General features: G+C 41.2%; 1 protein-coding gene and 1 long non-coding RNA gene across 2 annotated transcripts; one reads left to right on the forward strand and one right to left on the reverse strand.

Annotated features, from left to right (window-relative positions):
- Nucleotides 1–1,996: 1,996 nt before the first annotated feature.
- Nucleotides 1,997–20,890, reverse strand: LOC125244991 (gastrula zinc finger protein XlCGF57.1-like). The gene is made up of 2 exons (XM_048155402.1): nucleotides 20,102–20,890; nucleotides 1,997–3,841 (listed from the first exon to the last, which is right to left on the reverse strand). The coding sequence occupies exons 1-2, from the start codon at nucleotides 20,184–20,186 to the stop codon at nucleotides 2,430–2,432; spliced, it is 1,497 nt and encodes a 498-aa protein (XP_048011359.1). The 5' UTR covers nucleotides 20,187–20,890; the 3' UTR covers nucleotides 1,997–2,429.
- LOC125245036 lies at nucleotides 16,925–17,558 on the forward strand. The gene is made up of 3 exons (XR_007179427.1): nucleotides 16,925–17,066; nucleotides 17,261–17,323; nucleotides 17,430–17,558. It is a non-coding gene; the product is annotated as an uncharacterized LOC125245036 (long non-coding RNA).
- Nucleotides 20,891–25,627: the final 4,737 nt, after the last annotated feature.

Raw genomic sequence — 25,627 nt, forward strand, 5'->3', positions numbered from 1 at the left:
ATCTGACATATCATACAGTTGATTGATGACTAATAAGAAGGAGGGTGATGTAGCCTATAGAATTTAGTTAGAATGTTCGTAAAATTCAAGATATGAGGCAAAAAATGCCCGTTTGAGTTTTTGTCCCATATTTACATCATATACTATATTGCCAAAAGTATTGGGACACCCCTCCAAATCATTGAATTCAGGTGTTGCAGTCACTTCCATGGCCACAGGTGTATAAATTCAAGCACCTAGGCATGCAGACTGCTTCTACAAACATTTGTGAAGGAATGGGTCGCTCTCAGGAGCTCAGTGAATTCAAGCGTGGTACCGTGATAGGTTGCCACCTGTGCAATAAGTCCATTAATGAAATTTCTTCACTACTAAATATTCCAAGGTCCACTGTTAGTGGTATCATAACAAAGTGTAAGCAATTGGGAACAACAGCAACTCAGCCACAAAGTGGTAGGCCAAGTAAAATCAGAGCGGGTCAGCGCATGCTGAGGCGCACAGTGTGCAGAAGTCGCCAACTTTCTGCAGAGTCAATAGCTACAGACCTCCAAACTTCATGTGTCCTTCAGATTAGCTCAAGAACAGTGTGTAGAGAGCTTCCTGGAATGGGTTTCGATGGCCGAGCAGCTGCATCCAAGCCTTACATCACCAAGTGCAATGCAAAGCGTCAGATGCAGTGGTGTAAAGCACACCGCCACTGGACTCTAGAGCAGTGGAGACGTGTTCTCTGGAGTGACAAATCACACTTCTCTGTCTGGAAATCCCATGGAAGAGTCTGGGTTTGGCGGTTGCCAGGAGAACGGTACTTGCCTGACTGCATTGTGCCAAATGTAAAGTTTGGTGGAGGGGGGACTATGGTGTGGGGTTGTTTTTCATGGGTTGGGTTTAGCCCCTTAGTTCCAGTGAAAGGAACTCTTAATGATTCAGCATACCAAGACAATTTCATTCTCCCAACTTTGTGGAAGAGTTTGGGGAAGGCCCCTTCCTGTTTCAACATGACTGCGCACCAGTGCACAAAGCAAGGTCCATAAGGACATGGATGAGCTAGTTTGGTGTGGAGGAACTTGACTGGCCTGCACAGAGTCCTGACCTCAACCCGACAGAACACCTTTGGGATGAATTAGAGCGGAGACTGTGAGCCAGGCTTTCTCACCAACATCACTGCCTGACCTCACAAATGCGCTTCTAGAAGAATGGTCAAAAATTCCTGTAAACACACTCCTAAACCTTGTGGAAAGCCTTTCCAGAAGAGTTGAGGCTGTTATAACTGCAAAGGATTAAGAATGGGATGTCATTGAAGTTCATGTGCATGTATAGGAAGGCATCCCAAAACATTTGGCAATATAGTGCATGCATGAAACTGTTGAGAACACAGAACAACCATATATGAATGCATGAGAACACAGATCTCATCGAGCCAAACAACAGTGAATTAAAAGCCTGTTTCTGTTATTGTTTATTATTTTGCGCAAACATAATTGACATAGTTTTATGTATTTTATTTGATACAAATTTATACTTACGTTAACATGTAAAATTTTAACTAGTTCATTCTTCATTTGCCTAATCAACCCATTGGAACTATTTCTCGACTCTGGCTTCTTTACTCCTTCCGCAGTCAATGGATATTAAAGGTGCTCTAAGTGATCCTGGGTGGATGTAACTTCCTGTTGACGTTCGAAGTGTTGTCAAACAAAACAGAGGCTAGCTAGACCCTCCTCCTCCTCCTCCTCCTCCTCCATGCTTCCTGAAACAGTCATGAACGCACATTTAAAATCATTCTTGTCGGTTATTGCCTGGAGCATGTTTATTATGTTTCGTGGTCCAGGCTGCACCAGTTTGTTTTTATTGCCATTTTCGAAGCTTGTGGCAACTACAGAGACCGCGTTTTTTTCACAGTTTGTTCAGGGGACAGGCAGCTAGCGGATAGTGAGGAGATGTTTGCTGTATGTGACAAAAAATGTTTTGGCCTAAAAACGCATGACATCACTTAGAGCACCTTTAAAGGGTTAGTTCACCCAAAAATGAAAATTCTGTCTTTTATTCACCCTCATGTTTTTGCACAAACAAAGCACTCACGTCGCTCACAAGTTTAAGCCACTGGAGTCACATGGAGTACTTGAATGATTTTTCCTACATTTCTGGACTTTGGAGTGGTAGTTGCATTTGATCGCTATGGAGAGACAGAAACCTCTCAGACTTCATCAAAAAGATTTTAATTGGTGTTCCGAAGATGAACGAAATTCTTACGCATGTGGAACGACACAAGGTTGAGTAATGACAGAATTTTCATTTTTTGAGTGAACTAACTAACTTTTAATAGGGATATTAGTACAGTAACAATAATCAGCACATTATACAGTCTCTCAAACATGAGGTGTTTCCTGTCTGTGAAATTCATTCCACACTGATAATTTACAAAAACAGTTCTCTCATACGTGAATAATCATGTGGTACTTAAGGGCTATTTTATACCCAAAACTTTTCCCACAGTGACCACATGTAAATGGCTTCTCTCCAGTGTGAACTCTCATGTGTCTGTTAAGGATTCCTTTTCGGTTGAAACTTTTTCCACATTGTTGGCAACTAAAAGGCTTCTCTCCAGTGTGAATTCTTATGTGGTCTTTAAAGTGTTGTTTTTGATTGAAACTCTTTCCACACTGAGGACATGTGTAGGGTTGCTCTCCAGTATGAATTCTCATGTGGTCTTTAAAGTGTCGTTTTTGATTGAAACTCTTTCCACACTGAGTGCACATGTAGGGTTTCTCTCCAGAGTGAAGTCTTGTGTGTCTGTTAAAGCTTCCTATTTGAGTGAAACTTATTCCACACTGCTGGCAGGTGTAAGGCTTCTCTCTAGTGTGGATTCTAATGTGTCTGTTAAAGCTTCCTTTTTGAGTGAAACTTATTCCACATTGTTGGCAGCTGAAAAGGCTCTCTTCAGAGTGAATTCTCATGTGGCAATTAAGGTTTCCTTTTCGGTTGAAACTTTTTCCACACTGTTTGCAGGTGAAAGGCTTCTCTCCAGCATGAACGCTCATGTGAACTTTAAGGTTTCCAATTTGAGTGAAACTCTTTCCACACTGAGGACAGGTGTAAGGCTTCTCTCCTGTATGAGTTCTCATGTGTCTGTTAAGGCTTACTTTTTCAGAAAAAGTCTTTCCACACTGAGGGCAGGTGTAAGGTTTCTCTCCTGTGTGAGTTCTCATGTGTCTATTAAGGCTTTCTCTCAGAGTGAAACTTATTTCACACTGAGGACAGGTGTAAGGCTTCTCTCCAGTGTGAGTTCTCATGTGTTTTTTAAGGCTTCCTTTTAGATTAAATCTGTTTCCACACTGTTGACAGATATAAGGGTTCTCTCCAGTGTGAATTCTCATGTGGACTTTAAGGTTTCCTTTACAAGTGAATCTCTTTTCACACTGAGGGCATGTGAAAGGCTTCTCTCCAGTGTGAATTCTCATGTGTCTTTTAAGGCTTGCTTTTTCAGCAAAAGTCTTTCCACACTGTTGACAGGTACAACGCTTCTCTCCTGTGTGAATTCTCATATGTCTGTTAAGGTGTACTTTTTGAGAGTAACACTTTCCACACTGTTGGCAGTTATGAGGCTTCTCTCCTGTGTGAATTCTCATGTGTGCTTTAAGATTTTCATGTTGGTTGAAACTCTTTCCACACTGTTGACAGATGAAACTACTTTTACTTCCTGTCTTTTTAACCCTTTTTTGTGAGTAAGTATTTTCAATCTGTGAACAAGTTTTTTCTCCAGTTTTGAAATCAGGATGACTATTATATTGATCATTCTCATCCATTTCATTCAGTACTTCACTCTCCTCTTTCAGTGCCATCAGGTCTAAAGCGAAAAGAGACAAATGCAAATTAACACCAGTTCAATGGCACAAAGCAATAGACAACAAAACATTTAGACATGTAAAGCATCAAAACCAACATTCAACTAGATCCTATACACAGTGGCATTGTCGGTTGCTCAAAATGTTTAATCTTGATCAGAATGATCTGGTTTTGGATATCCAATATTTTGCTATCCGGGATCAGGAAATCCATTTTACTTTTGTGCTGAGAGAAAAAGAGGGAGATTTGAAGACAGACAGATGAGACAATACAATAGATAAAAGCTCAGAAGAATATCACTGGAATGAAGGGTTATGACTGGGCAAGAGCTTTAAGACACATTGATATTAGAAAAGCTTTCCAGTGCTGGAGAGAGCTAAGCGAGAAGGCCTGAAAACAGACGCGAGGCTGCTTTGATTTCGCTCTACACCTGAGTAACACTGGGTTTGAGTGTCATGATTGGCTGGGGCTGCTGTGCTGTTGGCAACGAACAACTAACTCATTTTTGTTTGTATTTACTCTTGCGAACTGTACAATCATTTTTGTGCTTTCTTGTCGTTCATTCATCATCTGTGCTTTATATTATTATAATTATTTTGTTGCACCTCAAGTGTGATTAACACTCTGAGGTCTGAAAACGCGCCGGCGCGTTTTTCAGGTTTTTTTCACATTGCAGCAAAACAGACTTAAAATACTCCGACATTTTTTGTCATAGAGACATAAGTAATATATCAATTGAAACTATAGAATATCTTCTTTTATTTGTATACACTCAGAGTAAAAACACAATGTTGTGCTTTTTGTAAAATAAAGAAAACTAACATGATGCGTGATTTCTCCTCTCCCTCTGAACGAAGTCCAATCTGATAGTTCTCAGAAAATGAACTGTAACTTAGTGAATACTAATCACAGAAAAAATAAACTTATGTCTAAAAAAACGTTAAGATGTCAGGTTTTAAATCATGTAAGTCAAATCGAAAACAAACCTTCTGTGTTTATGTAATCTGTATGAAAAGAGAGCCATGTCAGAAGTCCGTGATTCAGCTCATTATCCGCTAATGCGGCCACGCCCACGGAGCCAGCGCTATTCAGACGCAAATTCAGAGGCAATACATGCATTCATCGTCTCAATCGTGTATTTATTGTCTTGAAAAGTGTTTATCTGGATGTAAAAGTCATGGTTAGGGAGCTCTAGAAGACATGCAGTTAGTTCCTGTTTTCTTTTCTTCTAAAGATGAATTTTTTTTCTTTAGCGCCCTCCGGCTGCAGTATGAATTGGAAACTCCATTCATGGAATAGCCTCTTCTTCTTTTAGATGAATTTGTGGACTAAAAATGCACAGAGAGTGCCCTCCGACTTCAAGGATGAATTGAAAACACCAGCGCTCATAGTAATGACAATGAATATTAAATAAATATAACTCCTCTGTATAGAAAATTGACATAAGCATATGAGAGTCCAATATTTCTCCAAATGTGCATGCTTTTAAACTAAAAGCCTATATTCAGACTCTTTGCATCACAGAAATACATTATATTTTAAAGTATAATATAAAACCATTACTTTATATTGTAATAATATTTTTCTGTATGTTTCATATATCATGATGAGCTTGAGACATCACAGAAGGTTTTTTTTCACAGCCTACCTGACTGAAATGCCTCATTAATATGCAAGTCATTTCAGCTCATTACTATCCAATTCTTTTGTCTTCTCAGGTGAGAATGGCCCATTATTCAGTGGTGATTCACGCCTCCACGCATACTGTGTTTCTTGGCAAAAAGTGTCTTACAAAAACTAAATCAATATATTGTTTTATATGAAGGACTAGGCAGCATAATTTTTACATAATTTTGAAGCAAAAACTCTAGTTTACAACCTCCAATACCCTAAAGTATTGTAAACACAGATTTACTATACTTTTTTTGGCCTTATTTCAGTGACTTAAGTTTTTTGTTTTTTCAGTAACCACGCATAAACATTATTCCTTCAAAAACACATACATGTACATACATGTTCCTCATATATTATTGTAGCCTAGTTTGTGCTGAATACAGTGTAATGACACTTTTGTCATTTATATGTTTATGAACAACTGAAAAAAGCACAAATGTCAGGGCATGTCAAAACTTCTCCAGGCCCCAAATCAGCCTCAGACTCCAGAGGGTTAACAGACATCCATTCTTGCATTGCAGTCAGTCAAACTGTTCATTTCAGGGTCGAGAACACTGTGTGCGACTGACTGCCGCTTTGTACCTGGATTGTTTGTTTGTATGTATGTTTTGCTGCACTGAAAAGATTACTGCTTCATTTGGATTTCTTTAATCACCATTTTGATTACTGTGCTTATTGGATTACTCCAATCTAACTGTTGGTGCTTTGGACTTGATTGTTGACAGCAAGTTTTGCTGCCTGCAAGTTTTGCCATCAGGCTGCTGCGAGCTCTCTACCCTGTTGTGTCTTCCACCACTTTCGGCTCATCAAATGGGTGAGTTACCGCTCTATCAGTTGTGTGGTTTGTTAACTGCTTGCTATCTGGATGTGTTGTCTCCTTCTTAGCCTGCTATTTTTGGTGATGTGATGTATGGGGTTGGCTAACGTGGATTTCGCTAGGGATTGGCATTGCTCCAACAATACAAACATGCCTCAATCAACAGTTTTTCAGTTTGTCTTTTTTGCCTTATCTATTATATGTTATGGAATTTGGATATTCTCTGGCTAAACTAAGGGCCTTGAACTGCCACCTGCATCTTGATTTTCTGATGTATGAATTCTGCCGGAGTCTAGGAATAATCAGTCGTCCATGATATGAGTATCCGATGCTCCAAGCCTGATGCTCTTCCATGCATCTTTGCATCTCCATTAAATACCACTCTCTAAATACCACTCCATTACCTTTGATATCTTGCATGAGCATGCTCCTTTTAGGATCAGATCAGTCCCTTTCACCTACACTTCCCCTTGGTACTGTGGAATTACAAATTTAAGAATCTGTTTAAAATCTGCGGATCCTACATCCTGACCATGTGGCATGACCAGCTCAAGATACAGCTGTGCTTTTGTCTCTATGATAATGTAAAGGTATAGGTGATACTGCCAGACTGATTGGATTAGCCCCTATGCATTTGAATGACACAGTTATGCTGATTAGATCATGGCTGGAAAATGTAGGCAATGATCTGATTCCTGTACTGCATTTGCATCTTTTGTTTAGATTGTCCACACCTCTACTCTATGTATCCCTCCCCCTTGAATGTATATGAACTACCAAGTCACTGCCTTAGTTAGATTTTGGATGACCACAGCGACGCACAGCGTGTTTCTCAATAAAGAGTAACTTCTGCTTCAAGAGATCCCAAAGTCTCCTGGTCTATGCTTCTGAGATTTCCAACAGTACACTCCTGAGCTATGCATCTTAAAGGCTACCGGTAGATGTCTTGCTTTCAGGAAAGCAAGCCTCACTGTTCATTATTTAGCTTTTCTTGAACACCTCAAAAATTACAAATCTGCTCTGAACTCTGCTCCTTCTGGTTTTGTCACTGCTATGATTAACAAATCAAGCAACAAGCCAAAAGCATTATTTAACAACACACAAGATCACCAAACCTCCATCTCATGATGCTCTAGTTTCAGATTAATTTTGCTGTTCCTACTTGAATCATATACTGGATAAGAGACATGCCATGGTCCTGTGAGTTTAGCTTCTTGCCTAATCTCTCCTTGAAATCCAACTCTTTATCCTAGTTGACTTGACCCTGCCCCCACTTCTCTCCTGAAATTATGCCATTGTCATTTCTGCATATATTTTTCATTTCATTAATACATGTCTTACCACTGCTTCAATCCCTCTGCCACAGTTACCCCAGTTCTAAAGAAACCCAACCTTGACTCCTCAGTTCCATCTAATTATTGTCCAATTTCAAATACATTTATTGCTAAATGACTGGGAAAAAAACGTCTCAGGTTACGTATGTAACCATGGTTCCCTGAGAACAGGGAACGAGACTCTGCGGCGACAGCCTATCACGTCAAACGGCGCGAACCGTGACGTATAAAGGGAGTGCCTGGGGAAACAGCCGACATCTTCTTGTCTTTGAGCGACTGTAGCAGGCATCCCGCAGCATGGCATGAAAGCGCAGAGTCTCGTTCCCTGTTCTCAGGGAACCATGGTTACATACGTAACCTGAGACGTTCCCTTTCGAAAGGGAACTTCTACTCTGCGCTGACTGCGCTAGGGGAACGATATACCCACGCCGCCATGCTAGAGGAGAATGCCAGTCCAAATGTCTGGACACATATCCGGCAGTTCCAGGGAAAAACCGGGGGCAGAACTCCAAGTCTGTCAGTAACAGCATTCCCTACGGCCAACAGCCCAAGCTGAGCCTAAAAGAGGCCTTCCAAAAAAAGCCTACCAAGGCTGCTCGAGCATCTGGAACCAACACCCCGAGAGGGGGTGGTCCCTTTAAGGGAATGTGGCCAAGGAACCAAAGGAACCTCAGCCAGTCACTCGGGGGGAAAAACCATCCCGCTGCCACCAAGGAGGCCTAGCCAGATCCAGCGAAGCTAAATCTGGCCTAGCCAACCTTGTCTGATATACAGAATCTCCAAGCGCAAACTCCAAAGAGGAGAGCAGGAAAGAGCGACTGTGAAAGGCAGTAAGCAACTCAAACCCACACACAGAGATGGGCATCCTGGAGAGCGGAGTACAACCACTCATCCAAGGATCTACTCAGCCGTTAACAAGGTGCTGAGGAGGCTGTGCGCTAAAGACCCCTGACCCAGGGGAGCACAAACCAGCCTGGGGGCTGGTCTAACGGGAGACTTCATAGAAGTCTACAACCAAACCAGCTTAGGGAGCTAAGCACAATTACGCAGTTAACCCCAAGGGGAAGTACAAAGCTCAACCTAACAGACAGACCGTAAAGCGGGCACATAGTCATGGAGGCCGGGAAAAAGGGCCTGCAACATAACCAGAGTTCACCAGAGAACTGAATGCAGACGGCGGTAGCCCAGGATGGCCTGTAGGGCCACACCCTATTGCATATCAAGGTGGGGCAAACACCAAGACATAACAGCTGCAAGTGCCCACGTCCAACACAAACCAACGAGCAGTGCACTCTGCGAAGTACCTTTCTACTCTTTAAGCAAGAGGAGTACAACATACGCCATCATGCGCTAAGGAAAGGCCCTGTGGGCCTATAATCCCAGCAGGCATGTGGCATCAGCTCGTGGCAGTGTTATCAGGGTCCAGGCTGAACAGACTGACTACACAGGAGGTCATAGTCAACCCGAGACCCGGCCAGCCGGCAAAACCATCCCTTTTGCTGTCGAAGGTCAGCACGCTCCACAGGAGGCCTTTACGGCCTACCCGTCACACGCGACATCAACCAGCGGCTACTAAAGTTCTAGGAGCAAAAATAGAACCCGTTAATTAGACAGGGAAAATATTTTAGCTCGACTAGAGCTAAAGGGGATAAACGCACAAAATACTCAGTAAAAACATCTTTTACTCTCAGCGAGAGGAGTATCAAGCTAAACTCCGACATGCTAGCAAGGGAAGGCCAGAAAGCGGCCTGTAACCTTAAAAGCGCACGGCGATAGCTAGTGCATTTATTCAATCATGGAATGATGCCCGTACACGACCAGTGTAGCTGGGCCAACAGGAAGCTATAAGAGAAGCCTGGAGAGGCCTGCTGCTTAAAGAACCATGTGGCACCGGCCCGTGGTCATGACGGGGCCCTAGCTACAAGGAAGGGCCAGTATAACCTAAAATGACAAATTTAAGGGAACTAGCTACACAACCTGAGCCTAGGCATACACATTCCAGCAGGCAATGTAAATCATGCTAAACAGCGTGAGCGTAACCAGCATCATAGACCAACAGCGCTGTATCCAAACAAGCTGCATACAGAGATGCTAAAAACAAATAGCCAACAATCAAACAGCAATGAACCCCAGATGCTGTGGTGCAAACGACCGGGAGAGGTCGGGTAAACAAAATTCCCTACACTCATCCTGAGTGTGCGATCCAACAGGTGATGCACTCAGTGAAACACAAACCCTAACTGGGGAGTACAACAACACCGTATTCATATATAGAGGCCGGATAAAGCCTGCTATCATAAAAAACAGGTGTAACCTGTGGCAGCACAAGCACGCTCACATAACACTCCTGCATAAACATATGAAGGGGAAATATGGGGAAAAAACGGCCAGCAACTTCCTCAGAAGGAGGCCAGAACTAGGAACTATACAACCGCAGGAGGATAGTTATAACAGGGGGATGTAAACAAACACACACCTAACCTAGTTCTAGCCTAGCCGCTAGCTAAGGACTGTATGTAGACCAAGCTACACTCGGGCTACAAATTCCCAAACACGCGGAGAAAGCAGCGCGAGCGACAGCATTAGGTGGCCGAAAAACCGGCCAACACATAACTGTACACAATATCAGCCGAAAAACTAAACCAACGCTAAACAACAAAAGGGCCTGCCTGAAACAGTCAGCCTAACATACAGTTATTTGCCCAAATAACCCCTTAAAAACATGAACAGATGACAACTATATGCACGGGAAGCTATACAGGAAAAGCACGGTCTATATTGAGAATGAAAAATGGACCTGGCTTACCTCCTGCGGCTCGTAGAATGCAGATTCCTCCCCGATTCGTCACACGGAGGGGAAAATCCAAAGTCCCATAAGCCCAAAAGCACTTTCACTATCAAGCCAGACAGCAGGCTGTCAGGAATATATTCATCATAGGCCCGCAACATCAGCCCGACTGTAAAGCCCGCAGCATATAGATGTCACAAACGCTACCGGGAGGCGAAGGAAGAGCGAGGGCGAGAAAAAGCCCTCGCGAGAGAGGGGATCGATTACCGGCGCTGCTGGCGCCGCTCCTCGATCACCTCCCTCAGGTCTTGCTTCTTCCTTCTAGCGTCTCGCTGTCTCTGCGACTTACTCCGAGGAGGAGAAGGCGCACGAGCGGCGACACTTTCCCTCTGAGCCTCGGCTCGAGACGGCCCGGGATCTCCCGGCTGTCTGGGCCCAGAGCTGGATCTGACCGGGATGCAAAATCTAGCGCGTCTTCGCCTCCCTGATCAAGATCCGAAAGCAGATCAGCCTGGTACGCCAGAAGCACCATCATAGTGTGCAACGCCGCACCAGCCTGACCTGCAGCGGCGCAAGCCCTGCCATTCAAACGTGACGTCACCTTTAACGCTTTGGATGGCAGGGCCCTCGCCGGAGTTGCCGGGTCATGGGTAGAGAGAAACCGATCGTCTAACCTGCTGCGAGCGGGTTCCCTCCTCACACGCTCCCAGGGCAGCTGCAGTCTGCTCGAGGCGTGTTCCATAACCTCCAGCAACTCCGAAAAACGCCGCGCAGGGAGGCCAAGCGGGAGCCGCGGGCTCGCCCGCTTCTCCCACCTCGGCCATCTTCTGCTCTCCGGGACTTTGGACCAAGAGAGCACTCGCTCCTGGGTCCGAGGATGTTAAAGATAAAACATCGTCGTCATCCGCCAGAAGCGCGTCCTCGTCAGTCGCTTCAGCTTGAGAAAGACAGACACCCCTCTCAAATTCTTCAGCGAGTTCCACCTGCGAGCCCCATGAATTCAATCGCCGCTGAGCCTCAGCACGAGCGGGGCCGGAACCACCAGGCAGCGGTGGTGGCACTTCTCCCCTCAAGAAGAGGGCCAAACGAGAACGGAGCGTTGTCATAGAAAAACGCTCACAGTTAGCACAGGCAGCAACCTCGAGTACTGACCGTGCGTGCTCCTCGCCCAGACAGAAAACGCACAAGTTGTGTGTGTCCTCCGGTGTCAGAAAACCTGGGACAAGGATCAGCACACTTCCTGAACGATTTAGCAGACATATTTTCTTTTGGCAGAGTGAAAAAGGCACGAGCAAAAGCAGTCGCGAAAAGACAAAAGGATGTCGGCTGTTTCCCCAGGCGCTCCCTTTATACGTCACGGTTCGCGCCATTTGACGTGATAGGCTGTTGCCGGCCAATAGGATTGGAGTGTGGTGATTTTTGGCATTTCGAGCACGGGTCACGGAGGACGTTCCCCTAGCGCAGAGTAGAAGTTCCCTTTCAAAAGGGAACTGCTGCCTCTCAGCTTCAGTCTTTTCTCTTTGATCCCTTTCAATCTTGTTTTTGCCCATTCCATAGTATCGAAACTGCCCTTGTGTCAAGGTAGTGAATGACCTACTACTCACTGATGACTCTGACTCTCTCTCAATACTTCTGTTACTCGATCTTAGTTCCACCTTCGACACTGTCGTGATTTACTTATTTCATTCCTCTAAGATGTGTGTATTTCCGTTGTTGCTCTTTCTTGGCTTTCCTCCTATCTCTTTGATAGGACAGTTTTACATTTCAATGCAGAATTTTAGATCTCCGACTGACCCCCTGAAGTAAGGCTAGCTCCATCACCAGACTGCAATATGTTCAAAACTCTGCTGCAAGAATACTTACCCACACCAAGAATTCTGCCCATATCACCTCTATTCTATTTGATCTTCACTGGCTTCCAGTGGCCTATCGTATCAAGTATAAAATACTTGTGCTCACTTTCAAATCATTGCATGGCTTGGCTCCTAGTTATCTCTGCAATCTACTTCCCTACATCCCCACCTGATCACTTCGGTCATCTCCCCATCATAGCAGACGACAGCAGGCTCCGGGCGCATGGTGAATGGCGGCAACTCCTCCGCTCCCTCTCGGATGGCAGCCCCCCACCTCAACCCAGGAGCATAGCATCGGGCTCTCGGTCCCACCTGTTTTGCCATTGCTCCAGCACCACATCCTCGGCTTCCTCAGCACCGCAATCCCCCTCAGCAGTGAGGGTTCTCAGATAGCATGTCCCCTCCTTCCTCCCAGGTTTTAGCACCCGTGTAATGTGGTTAGTTGATCAAGGAAATAGGAGGCGGGATTTGGTTTTCATCACAATGCATTGTAGAAAGTCAGAAACAATTTCACCCATCCAAGTGCACACACATGCACACCGTGAACATGAACCTGGAGCAGATCGCCCTAACACTGCTACCGGCTCGCTCACATCATCAACACATCCTGCCCTACTGACAAATTTCCCAACGCATTAAAGCTTCCTTTAATATAAGATTTGTGTTCAATCGGTTCTCTGCTTTTCTCTCACAGAATGGCCTACCTGACAACTTGTCTGGCTTCATAAGCAAATGCTCCACAGAGATCACACTGCTAATCGTTGCTGAAACACTGATGAAAAGAACAACTGTGTTGAAATAAAACCGGGGTGTCAAACTCAATTATTGGAGGGCCACAGCCCTGCAGAGTTTAGTTCCAACCCTGCTCCAACACACATACCTTTGAACTGTTACACCACTAGAGAAAACCATGAGAAACTTTGTGCCATGAATGAACAAGTTAAAAAAGACTTTTCAGTTCACAAATCACCAACATTCACCATGGATTTAATGTAGCAAAGCTAACTGTAACCATGGTATTGTGGCATAAATAGTCGAATGTTTTACATTATTAATTTTCAGGGTTCGTACAACCTTTTGAGAGTGAAATTCAAGCACTTTAACCTCTTAACCCGCACCGGATCACGTTTTTTTGCAGTTGTGTACTTTTATTAACTTTTGTTTTATAGAAAATATTCAATCAACTATCACAATCTATGCATCATTTGAAAGCTAAAACACTCAAGATTCATGTTCTGAACTTGTTTTTGCAATAAATACCCCAGAGAGGAAAGGGTTAAATTAAATAATAAAGGACCGGACATTTAAACATTAGCATAATATTAGCGGTACTCATCTTTCATCTCCTCTCGTTCAGATCAGATCGGACGAATCCAAGAAAATACAGCATACATGTCAGTGTAAGGGTCCACTCTTCAAAATGCATCCGTTTTTTATCCAAAACAACGAAAAAATATGGAAAAAATTTAAAAATCCTCCTTTGTTTGCATGAGCATTTCGAGTTAGAGTAATCGATCGTGTTAATGTTTTATGAAATGTTGATTCTAACCCGTATTCCAACGTTCAAAAGCCATCTCTCCCCGTAGTTTAGACTCTTACGGATAAAATGGGCCATCCCTCGTCTCTCTCCTTCAATCACAGACTTTGTGATCGACCAAAATATCCAGGAAGCGCGTTACAGGTTGAGCAACCTGTCAATCACCGTACCTAGGTTTTTGACTGGATAAAGCCAGCCAATGCATATTCTGCAATGTTTTGATGGATGGGGGTATTGACCAACTAAAACACGATTGCAGTGATTGACAGTTTGCAAACAGGGGTGTCAAATACATGTGCGCAATCATCCCATTCACTCGTGCGCTCTTGCCATTTTACGCACGGAACGCACCGATTAGCCTTGCTTCGCTACACATTTGTTATCAACGAACGGCTTTTCTCCAAAGTAAATTTTGTCTGAGTTTCTGCATCATGGCTCGTAGACTACAGAAAAGTTTTCGTGAGTTGAGAGTGTTTTGGAGGAGTAATGAGGAGTAGTGACGAGGAGCAGCAGAAAGACGCGGAGAGATGCTTCTCAGACAGGGACAGCACGGTGTCGAGCGTCGATTCGTTCCAAGAGATGTTTGATCATGGACTCTATCCCGTTTTAGATCGGTAAGTTTCAACACATTGTCTTGAATTTGTATATATGTTTATCATGTATTTGCAGTTTTATTTCATGTTAGCTCATTATCATGTTAGCATAAAATGACAGTGGAGGTGACTAGCAAGACACGAGGCAACATGAGTAGGTGATAGGGTTTTTTATATATATATATATATATATATATATATATATATATATATATATATATATATATATATATATATATATATATATATATACACATACACACACACACATGTGTGTGTGTGTACATGTATGAATGAATATAACAATAATGGAAGGAAAGGGTTACAAGAAGTCAGGTGAAGATATGTGGAGAAAAATGTATAATTCTTACAAAGCATTTATAATTATTAGAATTATAAGCATAAGGTATTTGGCAAACATGCATTTATTATTGTAATATGAAGGAATATTGATGCTGATAATGGTTGTATGTCTGTATTTGACTCAAACTGAAATCCTATTTTGCTTTTTTGTGTTTTTTTTTTCCTGTGCTGTAAAATAGGCCTTCAACAGACACAGATGAGGAATGGAATCCGGAGTCCAATCCTGAGCGACGTAAGAGACCACGGCAGTCATCATCGGCATCTTCATCTCCATCTGAATCTACTTTGGCTACAAGAGGTGGAGGTAAAGGTAGAGGTAGAGGTAAAGGGAGAGGGAGAGGGAGCCAGTCAGTGCCTGCTGTGTCCTTAGCACCCCACAGGAAAGATGGCACAATGTAGATGATGAGGATATTGGACCTCCACAGCCTGTGTTTAGGCCTGCGCGTATACCTGGGCCACAGTTGGTGACAACTGCATCGTACACCGCACTGCAGTTGTTTCAGCTGTTCTTTTCAATGTCTGTTATGCAGACCATCGTTCAGCACACAAATGCCTATGGGGCCAAAAATCAGCAGGAAGGACAGAAGCCATGGAATAACATCTCCGTGGAAGATTTGAAGTCTTACCTGGCGCTTTTGGTGTACATGGGTCTCGTGAAGGTCTCTGCCTTGACTGATTATTGGAGGAGGTCCCGAATCTACACCGTTCCCCTTCCTGCAGAGATCATGTCTTGTAGGAAGTTTATAACCATCTCAAACTCTCTTCATCTTAGCAATCCTCAGGAAGACGAAGAAAATGAAAAGAAGAAGGCAACTATGACCGCTTGGGGAAGATCAAGTCTCTCTATGACAACATTAGGGATGCCTGCAGGTCATTTTTTCATCCAAATCAGAATATTTCCATAGATGAGAGGATGGTGGCATCCAAGGCAAGGTCTGGACTCAAGCAATACATGAAGAACAAACCCACTAAATGGGGCTACAAGCTGTTTGTCTTGGCAGACTCCTTGTGTGGCTACACCTATGAGTTCTTTGTGTACGAAGGCAAGTCCATGACATCTCAGAATGGGCTGAGTTACGAGTCTGTCATGGCACTTGTAGATGAAAAGATGTTGGGCACTGGTTACAAGCTGTACGTCGACAACTTTTACACCAGTCCCAAGCTTTTCAGAGACCTCCTCGGTAAGAAGATTTGGGCATGTGGCACCATTCGTCCGAACAGGATTGGTTTCCCAAAGTCAGTCACCAACAGACTACCGCGGAATGCTCCACGAGGGTCCGTGCGATGGCTCAGAGAGGGTGAGCTGCTGTTTGTGGAATGGAAAGATACCCGGGAAGTGCTGATGTCCTCCACATTCCACAAAGCATATGAAGGCAACACAGTGCAAAGGAGGGTGAAGGACAATGATGGGCAGTGGTCTCAAGTGCATGTGCCTATTCCTGGTGCTGTGCTGGACTACAACAGGTTCATGCGGGGACCTGTCCGATGCCCTCATTGGGTACTACAATGTGCTCCACAAGACACGGAAGTGGTACCGAACCTTCTTTTACCACTTTGTGGATATTGCTGTTGTCAATGCCTACATTTTGCATCAGTATCTGGCCAGAGCAAGGAAGGAAAAACCCCTGACCCAGAAAGCATTCAGGGAAACGCTTGTTCTGGAACTTGCAGGCTTGGACTCAAGAACAGCTGCTCCTCAGGCTCCAAATGTTGCTCCTCACAACCCGAAGCACATTACAGAAGACAGCAGGCTCTGCCACAAGAAGAGACCAGTCATCTGTGCAACATGTGATGTGCCACTGTGCTTTCAGCCTCAATGGGACTGCTACAATGACTGGCATAAGCAGGGTGGAAAATATTAATCATGTTTATAATTTACATGTTCAAAGCATTCAATTCTAATAGTTGTTCCAGAAATGTTTCCAAGTTTAGGTGGATTTGCAGTTCCGAGGAGGGAAAGAGGCAGAGAAGCCATCGCTGGTGTGAGAGAATAACGGTTAGGGATGCATTCACACTTACATGACCAATAAGTTTTCATCCTGTTTCTTCCTGTTTTAGTGAATTATTGTGTTCCATCATATCACACATATTTCCTAGGCTTAAAACCCTTCAGTTAGATTTATTCCATTTGGAATTTGTGTTTGTTCTGCTTGGTTTTGTTCTGCTTGTTTGCTCTCTCTCTCTCTCTCTCTGCCTCTTTTGCAGTGGGTGTCTTCTGAGTCGGCGCAGTTGGACAAATGTGACAGACTGGTGTCAGGCAGTTCAAGGTAAGTACTCTCACACACATGCATAAACATTGTTGCAATTTGTTTTTCATCCTGATATAGTAAGTGAATTCACTAGGATAGTGAACTGTTATCACAGTAAAAACAAATTCTACAGTTGAAACAGAATATACTTCTCTTTGAAATTTTCTTTGTTCTACTTGCACACCTTTTCTCTCTTCCCTTCTTATTTGCAGTGGGTGTCTTCTGAGTTGGCACAGTTGGAGCAAATGTGACAGGCTGGCTTCAGGCAGTACTAGGTAAGTACTCTCACATAGATGCATAGATTTTGTTGCAAATTAGTTTTTGTTGTTTGTTTGTTTGTTTTTTTTTTTGCTTACACACTTTCTCTCTTCTGTCTTTCAGTGACTTTGGTTTCCAGTTGGTTAGAGAACAAATCTTTAGTGACTGCCTTGATCAACATGTCTTCATACACTTTGTAAATACCATAGAGTTGCTTTAGTTTTTCAGTAATTGTATACTCATAATTAGCAGTTTATTATAATTTATTTGAATGAAAACCTGTTTAAAATAAATGTAAAAAAAAAAAAAAAATCATCTTTTGTGTTCATTAGTTGTAAAATGATCACTTTTGGAATGTCTATACATACAGTGAGACGGTTGTTTTTTCCCTTCACTGTTTTCGCTATTATAATTGTTCAAAATAAATATTATTTTGTTAAAATGTTAAAATGTTGTGCTGAAATATGTTTTTCTTGTGTGGTTTAATGGGCAGAGCAGTTTTGAATTGATATACATATATGTAGTATGTAGCGTTTACTTTTTATGCCAGTTGGTTACCCGGTGTCCATTTGGAGCCTCCAAATGGCCTTTTTGGAAAGGACTTTTCTTGAATAAAAGCTTACAGAAACTACATTTTTGGGAGTATCATCCTCAAATTTGAATCAAAACATGATCAGACATTCAGTTTTATATTTATGGTATTTTCAGGCCCTTAACATCAAAGTCTCATTCAAAGAAAACGTTAGTCACTTTCATGTATATTTTACCTTGATTTACTCTGTTCCTATACTACTTTGAGTTATTGTGACTCTTGGGTAACACAATTTCAAGTGTCTAGTTTAAAATAAGACCATTTTTATGAATATAGACCATAGGGTTTAAGAGCTACAGACATTTGAATTTGGGTATGTTATTTTCAGAAAATTCTCAAAAATAGGGGCGCAGGTTAAGAGGTTAAATCTCTAAATATTATCCAATTTAAATGATATTTTTAATGTCATGACCGAAAAGCATTAATTGTTCAATAATTGAAGATTGTTCCCATTTGTAAAACTAAGTTTCAAGATGTAGAAAAACTAACACCTGGCAAACAAATGCTTTTATTTAAAATAAAAAAAGATATGAAATTACCACTATAACCAATAGATGGCAGCAGAGGAGCACTTATTGGCCATTTCCACCCCCAATCTATATTTTTTCACATACTTTGCTTTTCAAATTTATATTGGTGGATCCGTAATGGTCAATATTCATATTCATGCATTTTTATTAATATTTATGTTAATCGTTTATGGCTTATGATTTATCAGTTTCACTTTTGATTTCCTATATTTATGTACTCATACTTTATATATATTAATTCTTATATATTTTCAAGTATTTACTTGTTATTGTACTCTTAAATATAAAATAAGAATAACCATAAGAGTATGATTGTTATGTTCAATTGTTCTTCAAGTGTTCTGGTGTGACAGGTCACGCTGACACGTTTGTGGTCAGACACTGGACGCCTGCCAAGTACTGCAGAAGTGATGTTTTTAACATTTGCAAAATTCCCTAAGGGTTAAAACAACTATTTTTGACACTGGACCAGTGGACGACGTAATGGGTGAAATTAACCTTTTTCATTTTAACAAAATCATCAGTTTGAGTGGGTTGGGAATTTCCCTGTATGCTTATAGTATAATATGGACTGAATTGTTGATAATAGAGCTTTTTCTCTCCTTTGCTCTCCTGGGCTTCTGCTTCTTCTCTCTTATCTGCAAATGTCTTAATGTTTTAATTATTTTTGATTTTCATCTATTAGATACAATTCTCTGGATTTTACAATATTCTAAATTAATTATTAACTACTGACTACTCCTTTATGATGGTTATTTTACCTTTTGGTTTTATTAAGTATTTTCATTATTGATTAAAGTTTGCGTGTGAGGCTAAATTTAATTGTAATGAATAAATAATTTTTCATCAACGTCATCACAGCCTGGATCTCATTTTCCCAAGTTTTTGCATCAATATGTAAATATAATCACTGAAGCTGTCTGTCAGTTCAGCATGATACTATAGAAGGACAATGGTACATTTTATAAGAGTAGAATATTTAAAAATTATATTGTTGTTAAAACTTAATTATTTCTGAATCTCCAACTCAGTGCTTTACTGTCAAATCTGGATTTTCAAGAAATAAACATGCAATATTATTAAGAACTGCACTTATTAATGTAGTTTATGAAGGAATCAATAAGACCCAACCCCTTCAGTACCACCATCTGTAGAACTGAATAACTGGTTGAATAACTAGTTCTTCCAATGTTTCATCAATCCTACCGTGAGTCCGATGATATAGTAAAATCAACACCATTGTTACTGTACTTACAGTGTGTACAATCACTGAGGATAGAAAATTCTGATCTAGTAATAAGCGTTTCATTTCTCTCTGTTCTACTTACAACATATTAAACTCTGATTTTGTGTTGCTTTTGCAAAGGATGTGAAATTTCAAATCAAAAGGTGGATATGATGGTTTATCGGCAGCTCTGAAGGCTCAATAAGATCCACTCAAGTTTGACTTAATTATTGCTTCATTTTATATATATTTATTGCCATTTATGTTCAGGTATATTAAAATGTTAGTAGAGCACTTTTGAGTCTGAATATAAATTGTTGCTTTCCCATTGTTCTCTATTCAGAAGTAGATATTAGGTATAATGTTACACAAAATAATTGTTTTGTTTAGTCTACTTCTGTATTATTCTCCATTTCTGTAGAGTTGGACATTTAAGAATGAAACCAACCTGTTTGTTCCTCAGTTTCTTCTTGTTTCACACTGAATGTTTCTTCAATCTTCATGTCTTCAATCTCCTCTTTAATAAATGCCATCTTTATAATAGTGTGTCACTTCACCAGGAGTTTTTCTGTGCATTTGTCCTGTTTAAGATGAGAACAATTAACAGAAGGAAAAATAACCCTCTGGCTGTGTCTCAATCAGCTCTAGTTCAGTAACTTAGTTCAGTGCACTGGTGAGAGAGTCAAAGTGAGAGTTAATAGCCTTAAACAGTTTGATTAGACAAAAATGCTGCAAATAAAAGTACAAACAACACAGACATTTCATATTTAAACATTTATGATAAATATTTTCATTTATAAATAACAATTAACAGATTACACTTTAATGAAAATATTAGCAGTTGGTTTGTATAAGATGTCATTACACGTGTTTTTGTTTGTTGTTCATTTACACTGTTTGAGCAGCACGTGATCCAATCGATTCTTGTTTGTGGAGTATTTTATTCATTTGACTCGGAGTTTCGACAAGCTCAGTATCTCAATCACTATTAGCCAGTGACCGAATTAGTGTTTATGATAAACTGATTCACGATAAAGGGAGCGAAATGAGACGCAGGTTTACTGTTTCTCATGTGTGGATGCGCATTACTCACACAAAATATCCTTCATTGAAGTTAAATAAAGCATTAGAATGTTGCATTCAATAGTAAATAAACTAATTTCACACTGCTTGTAAAAACCATAAACACTGAACTGTTAATCATACCTTTATTCAGCCGAATCGCAAAAGATGCAAGAGTGCGTCGCAGCCTTATGATGTCATGTCTCCACACCAAAATAAAAGTCCATTTCACACGCTGCTGTCTAATAACACAAAAGTGCATAGAAATGTACTCTCTATTTTAACAGGATATTCCCTGTATTAAGAAAAAAAATTATATTGACAAATGGAATTAAAAACAAACATGATAATAAAGAGTATGAGATCATACACGTGTTCGAATTGAAATATAGAGTCAGTATGTTTTTACCAACATTAGAAATCTGGACATATAAAGTTAATTTGAGTCTAAAAATGAGTCTAAAAAGGTTATCTAAAGAATCAGTATAAGTAAAAGAAGCAATAAAACTTATAAAGTATACATTTAATTCATTCAATACCAAAAAAAAAAAAATATATATATATATATATATATATATATATATATATTATATATATTTTTTTATTATTTTTTTTTTTAAACAGATTTTCAATGAAAATCAAAACTACGTCGTCTTCAACGTCAAGGGTAATTTGTGTGAGTTGCTGCCTATGTATTCAAATCACCCAATAATGAGTGAACACAAACACAATTCACATCTGCTCCACAGAAAACTCTGCAGTTTTAAAATTAGCTAGTTCAATAAATGTTCCCTTTACACTTATAAAACCACATGAGGGGGATTAAATAATATGTGTGGGGGAAGAGTATATATGTATATGGCTACGTTCATACAAAACACAAGCACATACACATAAATAATGTGGGGGGAGTCTATGTATTAATGTTTTATGTATTAATACATGTTATAATACATTTTGTCATTGAACATTAAAATTAAGTTGGCCTGTCTGAACTGTTTTCACTTTGGCTCAGACGTCACTAGCTTTTAATCTAAACTGCTATTATTAGCACAACGCATTTGCATTTCACTAGCCTGTTAACTTGTCATCCGTGCCTACCGTCCTTTTCTATGAGTCCACCAAACAACTGTGGTAAGCCGAAATCAGTCAACAAACACGGTGAGTTCATGTCATTCTCTCGTTATTGTCACTTGCACTGCGTGTCATAGGTTTAGCATAGTCTTGTCTGTCAGCGATGAGTGTTTTCCATGTCATAAATGCAGGGAAATAGTCAGGATGACAGAAAAGATTTCAGAATTAGAGACACGCATACAAACTCTAGATGCTGTTTTGGATGTGACTATCTTAGCAAACCCCTTACATTATTTGGTTCCAACTGTAGAGCCCCTGCAGCAGGGCAACTGGGTGACTGCGAGATGTCATATTATTCACGTCAGCACCAAATATGTAGGACTTTGCCAGTCAGAGATCACTAAAATTAATATTAAAGAGGTGTGTGAACTTGCAAGTATGATGTCAGACACTGTAATTTGCTCAGGCCCCCTTCCTGTTTGTTGGAGTGATGAGATACTTAGCAAACTATCAGGCTAAACCAACCATCTGCTAGCTGTCTCACGTCACAGAAGTCAGACAAATCTCTGGTCTCTGCTGTGACTGACTATTAAAGGAGGTCCTGAATCTACAGTGTTGCCCTTCCTGGTTAGATCATGTCCTGTAGGAAGTTTTTGTCCATCACAAACACTCTTCATCTTGGCGATCCTCAGGATGATGAAGAAAATGAAAATGACTGCTTGGGCACAATCAAGCCTCTCTATCACAACATTAGGGATGACTGTTCCGAATCAAAACATCTTCAATAGATGAGAGGATGGTGGCATCCAAGCCGAGGTCTGGACTCAAGCAGTACATGAAGAACAAACACACTAAATGGGGCTAAAAGCTTTTTGTCTTGGCAGACTCCATGAGTGGCTACACCCGCAAGTTCTTTTATGAAGTCAAGTCCATGCCATCTCAGAATGGGCTGAGCTATGAGATGAAAAGATATTGGTCACTGGTTCATATTGTACGTCGACAACTTTTACACCAGTCCCATGCTTTTCAGAGATCTCCTTTCTAAGATGATTTGGGCATGTGGCACCATTTGTCCAAATAGGATTGGTTTCCCAAAACCACCAACATACTACCGTGGAATGCTCCATGAAGGTCCATGCAATGGCACAGAGAGGATGGGCTGTTTTTTTCGGAATGGAAAGACACCCGGAAAGTGCTGATGTGCTCTACTTTCTACAAAGCATATGGAGGTGACACATTGCAAAGGTGCTGTGCTGGACTACAACAGGTTCATAGGGGAGTGGACCTGTCCGATGCCCTCATTGGATACTACAAAGTGCTCCAAAAGACACAGAAGTGGTACAGATCCTTCTTTTACCACTTTGTGAATATTGCTGTTGCTAATGCCTTCATTTTGCATCAGCATATGGCTAGAGCAAGTAAGGAAAAAAAACCTGACCCAGAAAGCATTAGGGAAACACTTGTTCTGGAACTTACAGGCTTGGAATCAAGCACAATTGCTCATCAGGCTTCAAATGTTGGTCGCCACAACCCGAAGCACATTACAGACGACAGCACTGCTGGATTAGCCTGACTACGTCAGACTTCCTACTTTCGCTCAATTTCATTTCGCTTCTGTACTCAGTCTGATACAGCGTCATAGCTTTGTGTTTGCCACCGGTCTGGAAACAGCCGGGCCAATCAACGAACAGAGGGCGGGCTGAGAGCCGTGACGTAGATGCTAAGCGCCGAGTTTTACATTGTAGGTTAGAGAAATCGAAAACCGAAACGACCGCGGAAATGGGAAACGAGACACGGGATGCAAACTTCGGGATGCATTAACTTCGCATAATCTGCAAAAGTCGTTTACAGCCATGTTCACTCCGGTATTTCGCTCACATCATCATGTGTTTACAACAGGTTTACAGTGGAAGTTCAATCATAGATTTGAATTAGATGCATGATGTCTGTGCTTCGATGCGGCTGTACAGGCGGATAACATACGTCATAACTAAACGTATCTGATTGGCTTACGGGTAACCAATGATTTTAAACTTCAGACAAGCGTCCCCTAGCGAGAGAGAAAACACTTCTCTATTATGCCATTCCAGACTCTGTCTACGAAGCAAAGTGAAGTAGCAGAGTCTGGTATTACCAGGCTACTGCTGGATGGCGAAAGTGCGAGATTTGCCATCAGAAGACACCAGTTATGTGTGCAATTCTGTGTATTCGGCTTAAACATGACTGTTACAATGACTGGCATGAGCAGGGTGGAAAATATTAATCATCATGTTTATAATGTTTGTAATGTTTTCATTTACATGTTATATTGTTCAAAACATTCAAATCTAACAGTTGTTCCAGAAATGTTTCCAAGTTTAGGTGGATACATCAGACCCTGACAAATAGATTTTGACAGGTTACGTAGAGGGCAATCTATTGTAATTTGTAACTGTAATTTCCACTCCTGTCCAGTTGATGATGATTGTGCATAATAATTGGCAGTTATCTTGTATTGTTTTTTCTTTGTCACTGCATACAGTTTGAAAAAATGTCACGGCACCTGAGTGTGAGAAGTTACTTCAAACTGCTGAATAGTTAATAAAGTTGAAACAGTTACACACTGTTACAGGCAAGTCAACCAAGTGGCAGTACGTAGGTCAGGAGAGAAAGCCGTGTTCAGTGGGAGCAGGAGTTCTTGTGGCTGAGGAGGAAAGGTGGCAAAATGTTCTGCCACATCTGTAGAAAAGCTAAAATGAGTAACGGTTTTCTCCGGAGGTGCACAACGGTGTAGAAATCAGCCTTGAATGATCACAAATGTAGCCATTGCCACATCAAAGCTTCACGGGTTGTAATCCAGACAAAGTGCTGGTGCAGGCAGTCCGCTGCAAGCGCTGCTTTGTGTATAGCCGTAACCATGGAAAAGCTATACCGCTGCTGTTCCAGAAGCACATTTTTATTCAGTCCGTCTGCTGATTTTGTTTTGTGTAAGTGTCTTATGTAACAATTTCACAAAGCTAAAGTCAAACCATGCTTTTTTATACTATACATGACATTTTTTGAGTCAGAATTATTTAAGTGGGTAATTATGTTTTGCTTATGCTAGATGCCCAAGAAACCAGCAGTCGACAGGCATTCCTTATCAGAGCATCTGGACAAAGCTTAGTGATCAACTAGAAAACAAGATCACCTCAAAGGCTCTATACACTTTGTTAAAATTAAATAGACACAACACATGGACTGCTGTAGAATTTACATATGAAAGTGGTCATGAAACAAGTGGCAGTAGTGAATGACACTGATTTTTAGTCTGATCTTGAAGTTCCACTTCAGAAATGGGTTGAATTCATGCCTGAAAGAGTTAAAGTTCTCTAAAACACAAAAAAAGGACACACAATTTTGAAGCCTGGCATTTGGACGCATGTGATAAATCGTAACATTTGGCAAGAAGTGAAAAGCTCTTGCACATTTGCCTTTAGAAGAGCCAAGCTCTATCCTTCAGCCACATAGAAATACATAGAAATCAGAGGCAACTGTAAGGAGTGTTGTGGCCACATTTACATAAAATGTGACAGAGATTAATTAAGAACACTGATGACCACCTGCACACTGGCTGCTCCTAGCGTGTGATGTCTGGTAACTTGCATGTGCAGATAGCCAAAAAATGTGAGGGTGGAATGGAAATGTATGAAAGGTGTCAGAAGCAAAAAAGCCATCTGCCTAATTTGACCACTCTGCGCAAAGCAAAGCAAGAGAGAAATGACTTTGAATGAGGCAACAAGGATCCTATTTAGTCACTGCAGATGTTAAAATAGAGTGCACCTCACAGTGGTAGCATTAAAGACATTGGACTGGACAA

The sequence above is a fragment of the Megalobrama amblycephala genome, linkage group LG14 (genome assembly GCF_018812025.1).
Source record: "Megalobrama amblycephala isolate DHTTF-2021 linkage group LG14, ASM1881202v1, whole genome shotgun sequence".
Lineage (NCBI taxonomy): Eukaryota > Metazoa > Chordata > Actinopteri > Cypriniformes > Xenocyprididae > Megalobrama > Megalobrama amblycephala.